The sequence below is a fragment of the Nelumbo lutea genome, chromosome 3 (genome assembly GCF_056320005.1).
Source record: "Nelumbo lutea isolate HS-2025 chromosome 3, American lotus-T2T, whole genome shotgun sequence".
NCBI classification, from domain to species: domain Eukaryota; kingdom Viridiplantae; phylum Streptophyta; class Magnoliopsida; order Proteales; family Nelumbonaceae; genus Nelumbo; species Nelumbo lutea.
Genome location: NC_142686.1, coordinates 25,800,161 through 25,813,703, shown reverse-complemented (window position 1 = coordinate 25,813,703; position 13,543 = coordinate 25,800,161). Strand labels below are relative to the sequence as shown.

Below are 13,543 nucleotides of genomic sequence, written 5' to 3'. Positions count from 1 at the left end.
ATTTATTGTACAACTAAAAAGTACACTGGGCTCATGCAGGCATTAGCAGTTCTGACCAATGAACTAATGAAGAACCACAGAAGGATGAGCTATCCAACTCAAGATCTACAAAATTTACCAGCCTATATCCAGATGTAGAAAGATCAAACCATGCTCCATTATATGGCCATATGTTTAATCCTGATTTTTTTTTTCAAATAAACTTTGTAATTCTAGCACTAAGTTTTCAAGAAGCATTACTTATCATGCAATTTAGAGTTTAACACTTGAGTTTATGGTGCCTTTTTAGGTTAACCTTGTCAGTTTAGAAAACAACCATGAAAACACAGCATATAGACAAGAATGGGATAAACAGAAGCACCCCATACAGTCAACAGTTTGTTTAAGGTCCCCTCTATCTGCATGAAGTAAGCCTCTAACAGCATCTCCAAATCTTCATTGTTTGACTTAAAACCAGTAAAGTTTCCACTACTGCTTTTATTGCTCCCTTAATCCTCATAACTGAAAGTTGAAACAACAATGAAACCATGCAAGTGCAGAAGTACATTAAATAAAGCTTGATTGAAAATTTCTTGAATATGCTAGTAAAATGAATAACTGAACCTTGTTGCTATCATATATTATAATAATTCATGAGATTCACAAAATATTTCAAAGATATTCTTAAAACAATGATAAGATGTGTTCCTTTTGATTCTAAGAAGTCATTGTTGCTCTTTTTGATGGGTGTGGTTGATTCATACTGCAAATAATCAAATTTCAGTACATGGCTTAAATATAAAAAAACAAATTCACTGAAAGATGCAACAAGGCTGATGGATAACTCTGGCTCATTTTCTACAAAATCCTGCTACAAGGCAGTCATTAGTGCCTTTCAGAAGGTGACATGGAGTTGGATATGGAGGGTTCAGGTCCCACTGAAGTTACTTTTTCGTGTGGTTGGCTGCTTGGGACAGAATTCAAACCATTGATCACCAGCTTAATAAAGGAATGAACCTTAATAGTGTTTGCTGTCTTTGTGAGATGGACCAGGAATCAGTCAGCTACTGCTTAATAGACAGTGGGTTACTCCCTCGAATTAGGCAGATCTCCTCTCTTCTTGGAGAGTTGATGGATCCTCTGCTAAAGGGAAAATTCTTTGTGAGTTCTTTGCCTTTTGCTATCTCTTGGTCTGTACGTAAAGAAAGGAATATCCAGATTTTTGAATCCAAGGCCTTGCCCTCCAAGCAACTCTTGAGCAAGATTGAATGGACTTGCATGAGGTGGTCTGGGTATTGAAGCAATTTGCAGTATTCCAAGATTATACGTTTAGGAATCAACAGGCTAGTACCATTTTTTATGTTTCCTAGTTTTTTCATGGACATTTTGTACATGCTGCACATACAACTATATTTTGTAATCTTTTTATGAAGGTGTCTCACCCTCTTTTCAGCAATATAATAGTATTCACCACTTGTCAAACGGAAGTCACTGAAAGATACATAGTGGTAAAGTTATTATATTAAAAAAAAGAAAAGCCAAATTAATGATTACAGTGATACTCTCCATCATTGGAAGGAAAAGAACAAAAGAAAATGAAATATAATAAGAATTGAAAGATGAACCATTTAACTGAGGTAAAATTAATGGAATTTGAGAACCACAAATTTGTACATGCAATTTAATGAAAATACATTTTTAAGAACCATACAAGGATCTCTTGTAATTATATGATCATAAACTCTCATGAGCCTGAAATAAACTGCCATATACATAGGATCATAAACTAATCCTAAATTTGCAGCACCACCATAAACCAAAAGGAAATCAGTGAAACCCATAATTGTAAGATGGGATAAATGGGTTAAAACTCTAAAAAGAAACTGACAAAACAAAATCATCTAACAAGTACAAACAAGCGATTAAATTAACTCACTTTTCATCATCAAATTCAAGTGTCCCCTCATTAATACTATTAGCAGAAGAGGTGTGGAGAAATAAGTAAGAAGAGAAGGGAGAAAGAGGAGAGAAGGGAGGAGAAGAGAAAGGTTTTGGAGTCTTCAAATCTGGCTGGCGGCGCCAGCTTACATTATCATATATAGGGCGACCATAATTAAAAGGGAAAAGATTCTTATGCCCCTGCTGTAGTTAAAAGACATAAACAATGATAAAAAAACTACTTTAACTAGACCAAACAGACCCTAACTCAGCAGAATACAAACATAAAAAAAAAAAAAACATTCCAACAAATACTATTCTCTCAAAAGGCAATTTCACCAAACTCTAAAATCTTTGCAACAAGAAAATACTTTTGTAACTCAGTTGTCAGCGAATACAGATAATGGTAAAATCTAATAATTAAAGGTAATTATAATTAACATTTTGGTCCATTAATTAAATAGGAGCAACATTAGGTTTCTAACAAAAATTAAATGTCAATGGCAACTGACCACAAGCTAAAAGTGGCTTACCATCAGCCAATAAGGGAAGTTAGAAGTGATGGGAAGTATTAGTATTTGTTAAAAACTTGGGGGATGTTTATGTATCACATTTTTACCACTCCACAAAGGTTGGTTATAAGAACATCAGAATAATTGTTCCCTCTAATGATCCATGCAACTCCAATGCAGGATATAAATCCAAGCAAAAGACCAGGTGCTGATGCTGATCGCTATACTGCATTAACCCAAACCTTGTATGGGTTTCCCTACCTTTTCTTTCAAACCAAACACAGCCTAAGGGTGCACCCTTTCTTTAGGGGGATTGACTGGAAAAATTTAAGAGGGAAACCACCTTCAAAACTAGCTTTGGAGTCTAATGTAGATAGTCTATCTTGAATTGTTTTCAGAAAAAAGGATGCAATTATAAGTCTTATGTCAATCATGTTGCATGAATCAATTTTCCAGAATTTCTTTAACAACTTTCTGGTATATACTTTTGTTCCAATGTTCATAAACAATTTAGAAAAATTATCTCAAATATTATGGGAATGAAGTATTTGTTGATGAATGATAAGTATATGGGAGCTGAACTTTGGATTGGGAGGGAAAAATCACAATCTTTCCAAGATCCATTAGAAAATTGAAGGCAGATTGGCTTCATGGAGAGCTAGGCGGTTGTCACAGGCAGGCCAAACAACCATATGATTAAAGCAGTTGTTGATAGAGTGCAATGGTGGGAGAGGTGTTTAGCCAACCTCAAATTATGAGGATTTAAGGCTGAATTGAGTTTAGGAGTAAAAATGAAGGCTTCTTTAAGTTCAACCCATTGTATTCAATTCAGCTGTCTCTTTTTCTACTCTTTCTAAATATTCAAATTTTGTAAATTTCTAGGAATCAACAGCTTGGTGAAAAAAGAAAACCACTCAGCAAAGCTCATAAAATTAAAGAAAGATGAAATAACAAAATTTGAGATTCCATACAATCATGCAGAGCTACAGCAATGCAATCAAAATGGTGAAAAACATATCCTAGATGCACATATTGCTTCCATGGATAGGAATATCTTGAATGCCAAGGCTCCCACCTTGCAAAGATAGCCTAGATAGTAAAAGCCAACATTATTCACACTACCATACATCTTTAATATGCTGAAAACACAAACAGTTTCAGCTATGGGAAGAAAGAAAGAATTACCAAGGATTCATTTGTTGATTTGTATTATAAGACATTCTGGTAGCCATTATCCATGGAAGAATCCTTCAAGGGTTGGGACTCTGCATCTTCAATATTTGGTTCTTGAAAACTTCAGCTACACGCACTGCAAGAGTCCATAGCTATTTTCAATCTCTAGATGCTGTATTGGAAAATCAGTGGAAGGAAAGATCTTGCAATTAGCCTAAACAAGCCCCATCTCATATCATACCAAGACAGGCATCAAAACCATGTTTCAATCATTAAACCACACCAGTTTACACATCAAAACCATGTTCCAATCAGACAGGTAGTTGGCTGGGTTGATCTAGTAACACAGATTATCTTCAATGTAATTAAGAAAATTTTAATTCTAATACTGCTTCAACATTTTAACTGGATAATTTAACACTTGGGTCTAGTTTCTAGCTCTGCAGCTTTGGACCTTAAAAGTTACCAAAGGCAACCAATGAAACAACTGAAAAAGTTCTGTTTAGTTCATAGTTATTATCTTTAAAAGCAGTGTTGTCAGGCTTGGACTGGACTCGACACAAATTTTCAATCCTACTGCTAAAAAAAAAAAAAAAAAAAAAACTGGATACAAAATCATTTTGGCAACTGGGTCACATAGCCTCACAGATTGATCGGTTTCGGATCGGTTCGTCTGATTGTGGCAAAAATCACAAGTCAATATAGATGCATAGAATAATAACAGATATAAAAGTAACTGCATAGAATGATAACAGATAATTTATCCCACCTAGAGTTGGTGTCGTTTGTTGGGAAGTTGTTCATGGAAAGATTAATACTTGTGACTTGCTTCAAAGAAAGCACCAAAGTGGTGCTTATCCCCTCACTGGTGTACCCTATGTAAGGCTAATGGTGAGAGCTGATACCACTTACTTATCTCTTGCCCCTTTACTACTTCTATTTGGGAATGGTCATTTTCCTTGTTTAGGTGCAGGTGGAATTCACCACTGGAGGTTTAAAGCCTATCTGCACCATCTTCCCTTGCATGGCCAAATAAAAGGGGAAACTCTGTGTAGAGATGTTTGAGAGCTGCAAAGTATGGACAGTTTGGGAAGAACGAAATTATAAAATTTTTCTAGAAAAAGAGAGAATCAATGAAGAGGTTAGGGACACAGTTTTGATTAGAGCAGTACACTGGCTGAAGTCCATAGGTTCCTTTTCAAATGTGTCAATAGACAATTTGCTCAAAAAATGGAAAGAAGTGGCTGAATCTACATCTCCTAAGACTATTTCTAGTTATCAGTGGTATCCACCAGAAAGAGGCTGTATCAAACTTAACTTTGATGGTAGTAGTATGAGAAACCCAGGAAGATCAGGTATAGGTGGAGTATTCAAAGACGAGGAAGGAAAGATCATTGCTCTCTAGTCTGGTCCACTTGGGGAAGGAGACTATCTTGGAGCAGAAGTTTTAGCCTTGATGGAGGGTATACGAAGGGTGAAAGAACTGAACATTAGAAAACTGATTATTGAAGGAGATTCAAAACTGGTATTTAGTTGGATACAAAGTGAAGAGATGAAGATGTGGATGTACAACAATAAAAAGAAGAAATTTAGGTGGCTGACAAGAGAAATGGAAGTCTCTTTCAATTGGAAAAAGAGTTGTACTAATTCTGTAGTGGATGTTTTAGCCCAACAAGGGGTGGGAAGAGAAGCTTTATTCTGGGCACAATTGTAAATCAGAAACTTGGGTGTGGGGAGAGGAGTTTTTGTCTCTCATTGTCTTTTTACCATTAGCACCTTGTACTTAACTGCTTTGTACACAGCACAATAAAAGTTTGACGTTACCGATCAAAAACAAATGATAACAGATAATTGGCTCCTAAACTCAATTCTGCAGGTCTGCAGAACAACCAGATGATGGCACCATGGGTTCAAATGCTGTGAAACTAAAGGGATGTTTAAAGGGCTCTTGCCACTCCTCCCCATTGTTAAAGTATGATGGTTGAGACATTCCACTACTCTCAAGACCTTGATCTTAGGTGGTTGGGGCACTACTGAAGTTATTTGTTGAAGTGTCATTCAATGCATCATATGATGTCTCTTTTACCTTTCCACAGTCGACAAAAAAAACTACATCATCAATGGTGATACTTGTCTCAGCTATGTTGGTTGCAAGAACTATTTTTCTTATGCCATCCTCAGGCTTTTCAAATATTAACCTCTGAATGCAAACCAAAAAAAAAATGATCCAAATTGTTAAAGAGCATCAAAGAGCATATATGCAAAAAAAAAAAAAAAGGAACAATTGATCACTCTCAGTGATACTACAGATCATAACACGAAGGATACAGACTGCTGAAAAATTAAGATAAAGTGGAATAGTAGTTAAGACTACAAAAGTGACTATTTGAGTGTGATAATATAAAAAGTAGAATGTGAAGAGATGAATAGAAAGCCTAAGACTATGATTAGACTTTCAAATTAAACAATTAAAAAAAGAATTAAGTTTAGCTGGTGAAAAATGACTTTAAAACCCAACTACCCTACATATAATATCCATGTGCTGCAACGCATGATTTAAAATGTCCTTGATTTCCCAAATATTTCCACAACATATTTCCATTTCCATGGGTAGCAACACAAAATTTTACTGGAATTGACATATTCCCCAATGAGAACTGTTAAAGTTTGACCTGCCCTAGAATTCTGTTTTGTTCGTTGACTGTAAAGTAAAGTAAAGTAAAGTAGGAGAAGAAAGAAGAAGAGAGAAAGATGAGGAAAGAGAGAAAGGCTGGTTCGAATTAGAGAAAGATTCATCTCCCTAGATTCGGCCAGACTTGTTATTATATTATTAACTAAATGGAAAAGACTTAAGTGCCCTCCTTTAAGTAAGAAGCACTCTAACTAACATAACAGTACACATCAACCTTCTCAACAAGTACAAAGACCGAAATGCCCCTTCACTAACACCACTAACACTCCCCCTCAAGCTGGTGAGTATATATCATATAATCCTAGCTTGTTACATATGTAGTCCACTCTCCCCCGACTCAAACCTTTTGTAAACAAGTCTGTCCATTGGTTTCCCGTACTAACACATGCAGTTTCTATCACTCCATTCAGCACCTTCTCTCTCACAAAATGACAGTCAACTTCGATGTGCTTGGTTCTTTCATGAAACACTGGATTGGAAGAGATATGAACTGCTGCCTGATTGTCACAATAAAGCTTCATTGGAGTACTGATGTCATATCCTATCTCCTGTAGAAGGTTCCTCAGCCACACTAATTCACAAGCAGTATGTGCCATGGCCCTATATTCTGCTTTTGCACTGCTTCTTGCCACAACTGTTTGCTTCTTACTTTTCCACGTTACCAGGTTACCCCCCAGAAAGGTGCAATAGCCTATGGTGGATCGTCTGTCAAACATAGAGCCTGCCTAATCAGCATCGGTGTATCCTTCTACTACCAGTTTTCCACCACTCTTGTACAGCAAACCACGACCAGGAGCTCCTTTCAGATACCTCACAATCCTTAGCACTGCATTCCAATGTGGGACCAAAGGTTTTTGCATGAACTGACTCACCACACTAACCGCAAATGAAATATCTGGTCAAGTAATGGTTAGATAGTTTAGTTTGCCTACAAGCCGTCGATATCTGCCAGGGTCTTCAAATACTTCACCTATATCGCTGCTCAGCCTCGTATTTGTTTCCGTAGGTGTCTCAGCCGATTTAGTACCCAACAACCCTGTTTCTTCCAATAAATCGAACACATATTTCCTCTGACACAAATTAATGCCATGCTTAGATCTTGCTACCTCTATGCCCAAAAAGTATTTCAACTTGCCAAGGTCCTTTGTCTGAAAGTGTTCCTGTAGGAATGCCTACAATCTGTCAATGCCCATTTTGTCATTCCCAGTCACAACGATATCATCCACATACACCACCAATATTATTTTGCCTATTGAAGAGTCAAAACTGAAGACTGAGTGATTAACTTGGCACTGTTTCATACCAAACTTCTTGACCACCTCACTGAACCTACCAAACCATGCTCGGGGGGACTGTTTAAGTCCATAAATAGCCTTCTTAAGTCTGCATACCTTACCATCCTCCCCCTGAGCAACAAACCCTGGTGGTTTCTCCATGTAGACCTCCTCGAGCAAATCACCATGCAAAAAGGCATTTTTGATATCTAGCTGATGGAGAGGCCAATCATACATAGCTGCAAAAGAGATGACAACACGAACTGACCCTATCTTAGCAATCGGGGAGAATGTCTCTGTGTAGTCAATGTCATAGGTTTGGGAGTACCCTTTGGCAACCAGTCGCGCCTTCAGGCGCTCAACACGACCATCTGGCAAGTATTTAACACTATACACCCACTTACGACCGACAGCCTGCTTCCCAGGAGGAAGAGCGGTGAGATCCCAAGTGTGATTATGATGCAGGGCAGAGAGCTCTTCTTCCATAGCACGGCACCACTCTGGAGAGGTAAGGGCTATCTGGACATCCTTAGGAACAACCGCGGAGGATAACAAAGAGATGAACTGGCGATGGGAGGTGGAGAGGTTGGTAAGTGAAACAAAATTGGAAATAGGGTGAAGGGTGCAAGTACGTTTACCTTTCCGGAAGGCAATAGGAAGATCTAGGTCGGAGGCTGGTGTTGGAGCTGGAGCTGGATCTATCGACGGTGATGAAGCTAGAGGAGCTACAGCCGGTACACGCGGGCGATGTGTATACACGTGACGGATGGGTGGACGGTCAATCGACGGTGGCACCGGAGGCAAGGACGTAGGCATGACTGGAACCAAAGGAGATGGATCAGCCACGAGAAGAGGAAGAGGAGGTGGTGATGAGGAGGAAGCAGTAACACCGGACCCGACGAAGAACGGAGTAGACTCGAAGAATGTAACATCAGCACATACCAAGGAACGACGAGAATTGAGATGATAACACTTGTACCCTTTCTGAGTTCGGGAATAGCCAAGGAAGATACACTTCAGGGAACGTGCATCTAACTTGTCAATCCCAGGACCCAGATTATGAACGAAGTAGACACACCCAAATACCCGAGGAGGAAGCGGAAACGGAGACATGTTGGGGAATAAGACACTAAAAGGAGAACGACCATCAATGATAGACGTAAGCATCCGATTAATTAAGAAAAAAGAGGTGAGCATTGCATCGCTCCAAAAGGTTTTGGGAACATTCATGTGGTGCATGAGGGAGCGTGCCGTTTCTACAAGATGACGGTTCTTTCTCTCAGCCACCCCATTTTGTTGTGGAGTGTAAGTACATGAAGTTTGGTGTATAATGCCATATTGGTCCAAGTATTCTTGAAAAGATGAAAACAAGTATTCACGTCCATTATCAGAACGGAAAATTTTGATGTGAACGCCAAATTGATTGCGGATCTCAGCATAAAATTTCTAGAAGATGGCAAATAATTCACTTCTTTCTTTCATTAAATAGAGCCACGTCATTTTTGAACAGCCATCAACAAAAATAACAAAATATCGGTATCCATTATATGACATCACATTATAAGGACCCCAAACATCTGAATGAATTAAAGAAAAAAGACTCGACACACGATTATCGACCCTAGAATACGACTCACAATCTAAAATAGAAAGTTGACTCAATGAAGGGACTAAGGACTACAACATTTTCAACGAAGGGTGACCAAATCTACAATGCCACTGGAGAGGAGAAATGGATGACTGAAGGGCCGTCGACGTTCGTCCACCACCATCAAGATAATACAGTCCACCGGCTTCATGCCCTCCACCAATCTTCATTCCCGTCCTGAGATCCTGAAAAACACACATAGAAGGGTAAAATGTGATGGAGCACTTAAGGGACTTGGTCAGCTTACTAACAGACATAAGATTAAATGGAAACTTAGGTACATATAAAACAGAGGATATGGATATAGGGTCTAAATCAACATTACCAATACCACAGATAAATGATGTGGAGCCATTAGCAAGGGTAACAGATTGTGATGTTGAGCAATGAGTGAGAGATGAAAACACACCTGGAGTTCCCGTCATGTGATCGGAGGCTCCAGAATCAATAATCAAGGGGTTGGGTGTGGATGCCAAACAAGCCATAGCTGAGTGTGCAAAGGAAGTTGTGTTCTGCTGCGAATTGGATTGAACAAACCTCTCATACTCATCCCGAGGAACACTCACCATCTCCTTGCCTAGGCCATCTGAGGGAGTAGAAGGCAACGGGTCAGCTGACCGGTTCTCCTGTCTAGAGTTGAAACTGGTGTCACTAGTCATGGCATGGTTGGCCCACGTCGAGGGAGGACCATGTAAATTGTAGCAGTAGTTAATGGTATGTCCATCCAATCCACAATGAATACACTTTTGTGGACCCGAGTCACGTCCTCTACCACGAGCTCCCCCTGAATCTCTGCCTCCAGTACGACCACCACCACGGGTATGTGTAGATCCACCACTACCACTTCTGCCAGACTGGGCTCCTCGAGCCCCACTTCTGCCACCTCGACCTCTCGACACTGCAAATGCTGATTTATTGGAGACATTAGAATCCATAGATCCAATGGAAGCCCTCCGAAGACGAGCAAACACCTCCTCTAAAGATGGAAGAGCAGATCCCCCTAGTATTTGAGCTCGTACTGGTTCATACTCAGACTTCAGCCCCACCAGAAACTGTGTCACATCAAGCTGCTCTCGCTGTTGCTGTTGAACTTTGACATTAGAAGTGAGAGGATGATAGACATTTAACTCATTACGGATATTCCTCACATTGGCATACTACTCCTCAAGGCTCTGACTTCCCTGTTGCAGATTGAAGTATTCCTGATACCGTTGATATACCCTAGTGGTATTATCCTAACCTGAATACAGTTTCTTAGCATGACCCCACACCCCTTTGGCTGTGTCAAGAAACATGAAATTCACACTGATTTTGGGTTCCATACTGTTCCACAACCATGTAATGATCTGTGCATCTTCCTGTTCCCAATCTTCATACTCTTGAGAATTAGCGGGGGGTTTCTCCTCTCTTATATGCTTCACTTTCTTCTTTGCCTTCAGAAAAACCTCTACAGACTTGGTCCAAGGAACATAATTCTCTCCATTCAGTTTAATGGAGGTCATTTAGACATTCAGGTAGTCAGTAGAGATCATGACACTAGGTTTACTATCACTGTTATCTTCCATTGCCGAACTCCCTTATCACTGAATTATGAGCACTACACGCTGCACACTACACACAGACACTTCACCGAAATCTGCACACTGATTTCAACAGTAATAAATGCTGAGAACTGCAACACCACAAACCCTAATCACCGAAATCTGCAACTGATTTTAGCAGTATTAAATGCTGAAAAACTGAAACACCACAGCCCCTACTCACCAAAGTCTACAACCTGATTTCAGTGATATCAAGTGCTGAAAACCACACTTGTAACATCACAAACCCTAATCCACACTATTGCCCTTTGAATCACACACAAACCAGAATAAACCCACACTGCAATCGAAACCCATCATGCGAACTGTACTACACCTCTCATGTATTCCATAACAGAAAATATGCATAAAAAAAACACTTAACCTCATCGCCTAAAGGCCAACCACACGAAGGGCTGAGACACCACTGCACCACACGTACCAGCCCTAACTAGGGCTTAGAAACCACAGCAACCAATCACCAACGACACAATTGGAGGCATAAGAACCTCCTAGGGAAGAGGGCGATCACTCCTTTTCAGCCATTTTCCCAGTCTCCAACTCACAATTGAGAAACCCTAATTCGAATGCGCAAAAGACAGAATTCTAGCAAGTCTGATTTGTTAAGCCTTGCTCTGATACCATGTTAAAGTTTGACCTGCCCTAGAATTCTGTCTTGTTCGTTGATTGTAAAGTAAAGTAAAGTAAAGTAGGAGAAGAAAGAAGAAGAGAGAGATGAGGAAAGAGAGAAAGGCTGGTTCGAATAAGAGAAAGATTCATCTCCCTAGATTCGGCCAGGCCTGTTATTATATTATTAACTAAATGGAGAAGACTTAAGTGCCCTCCTTTAAGTAAGAAGCACTCGAACTAACATAACAGTACACATCAACCTTCTCAACAAGTACAAAGACCAAAATACCCCTTCACTAACACCACTAACAAGAACTACCAGCCCTATGTGGAGTACAAGAGATATATTATAACATAAGTTTGTGATAATATTGTAGATATGTGGAGTAACAATGTTATTGCCTACCTAACTTACATGGTTACCACTTTGAGCTAGCTAAATTAAATATTACTTTTTCTTTGTGTAATAAGTTATTTGGTTGATCTATTACAACCATTTACATTTCCTATGAGTTTAAATTTTGCTTTAACTCCTCATTCTATCATGAAGCTGGGCAACTTTTGAACGTATTCTGTTGTTCATAACCTTAGTTCTTAGCTTTGATTAGTGATTTGGAACAAGATAATAATTCAAAAGGGTGTGCCTATGCTTCTTTTATCATTTAATAAAATATCATTCTATATTTTGCGTATTTACAATGTTTCCACTATGCCCATACTTTTTACAATATTTCCATACAATATTTTCAACATGTTTTTTATATTTGGATGACTATTAGCATTTCCACAGACACCAACATTTTAAACCTTGGCTGCAAGATCTCATGCATATGTACAAATATACAATATACTTAGAACCTAAACCCTAATATACATTGGCTTGGACACTTTTAGACCTCAATTTATTGGACTTTGATTAGAAAGCCAGATCCCTGTTAATTGTTAAGTTGGACCTAAGTCCATATCTTCATACTAAAAGACATAATTGTTTAGTAAGAAGATGCAAGTTTAAGCCTAGTCCCTCCCCCAATTGCCTCTTGTTCTTCATTTCCAGACACCAAAGTAAATCCAAGTCAACCTAAACCAACCAACGACTGCTTGCACTTAGATGCACCTCTGAACAAGCCCAAATATACCCTGTGGACGAACAAGCCCAAATAAACTCTATGGATGAAGAAGGCCAACAATTGGTTGCACTTAGATACATCTTCATTCTTCTACATCTTTCATTAAAAAAAAAAAAAAAGATGAAATCCTCCTTCCTCTTCTTCCTCCTCCCCCTCCTTATTCTTCCTCCTCATCCCCCTTATCTTAAGGAAGCTCGCGCCACTTAACATTCTAAACTATTCCGCAGGCTGTTCTTTGGTCCATTTGGATGGAAAGAAACAATAGAATTTTCTGTAATCAATCTAAAAGTCCAGATGAGATTGTGCAGAAAGTGGTGGGGAAGATTTGCTCCTGGGTGTCGGTCAATGAGAAGTTTAAAAGTTGGAATGTTTCTCTCCTCCTTTGTACTAAATCATGGATGTTCTTGTAATATGTCTTGGGCTCAGGAAGGCCTAGTTGGCCTGAGTCTTGTTGTATTTGGCTTTCTCATTGAATAAAATTACTATACCTTTTTTCCAAAAAAAACATTCTAAACTATGCCTCACGCCCAGGTAGCATAACTCCTTGTGTCATGCCTCCTCATTTTAAAACATCGATGCCAATATACTAGTATTTTTCTCTTTTCTATTAACAAATGTTAGTTGCTTACCTGTCAAAAAAGATTATATATATATATGTCCCCTTCACTTCAAACAATAATTGTTTTCCTATCCATTTTTTTCTTTTTTTTTCTATTATAAGCAATTGTTATAAAAGTTAGAGAAATCGAAATCTTTAAAATGAGCCAAGATCTGTCTTAAGTTTTTAAGCAACATTGATAGTGTTGGTAGAATCTTTTAAGCAACATTAATAGTATGGGTAGTTGTAGAGAAGATGGGCCGAATGGCCCATAGGCTGTTACTGTATATTATCTTTATGTTCTTCTACTTTCTTCACTGCTGACCAAAGTATATGCTTGTGACAATGAAACATCTTCCTTGGACAAGAAGTTTTGCTTTGTAATATCATAT

At 38.8% G+C, this 13,543-nt stretch overlaps 1 protein-coding gene across 6 annotated transcripts in view; it reads right to left on the bottom strand.

Annotated features, from left to right (window-relative positions):
• Window positions 1–210: 210 nt before the first annotated feature.
• Window positions 211–13,543, bottom strand: part of LOC148863752 (uncharacterized) — a 34,273-nt gene continuing 20,940 nt past the window's right edge. For all 6 annotated transcript variants that reach the window (XM_088974208.1, XM_088974209.1, XM_088974210.1 and 3 more), the window contains 2 exons: window positions 3,615–3,738; window positions 211–501 (listed from right to left, as the gene is read on the bottom strand). Coding sequence is in view for 1 of the 6 variants with exons in the window: in XM_088974210.1 (XP_088830336.1) it covers window positions 3,730–3,738 (9 nt within the window). In the remaining 5 variants the exon portion in view is untranslated. The remainder of the gene's footprint in view (window positions 502–3,614; window positions 3,739–13,543) is intronic.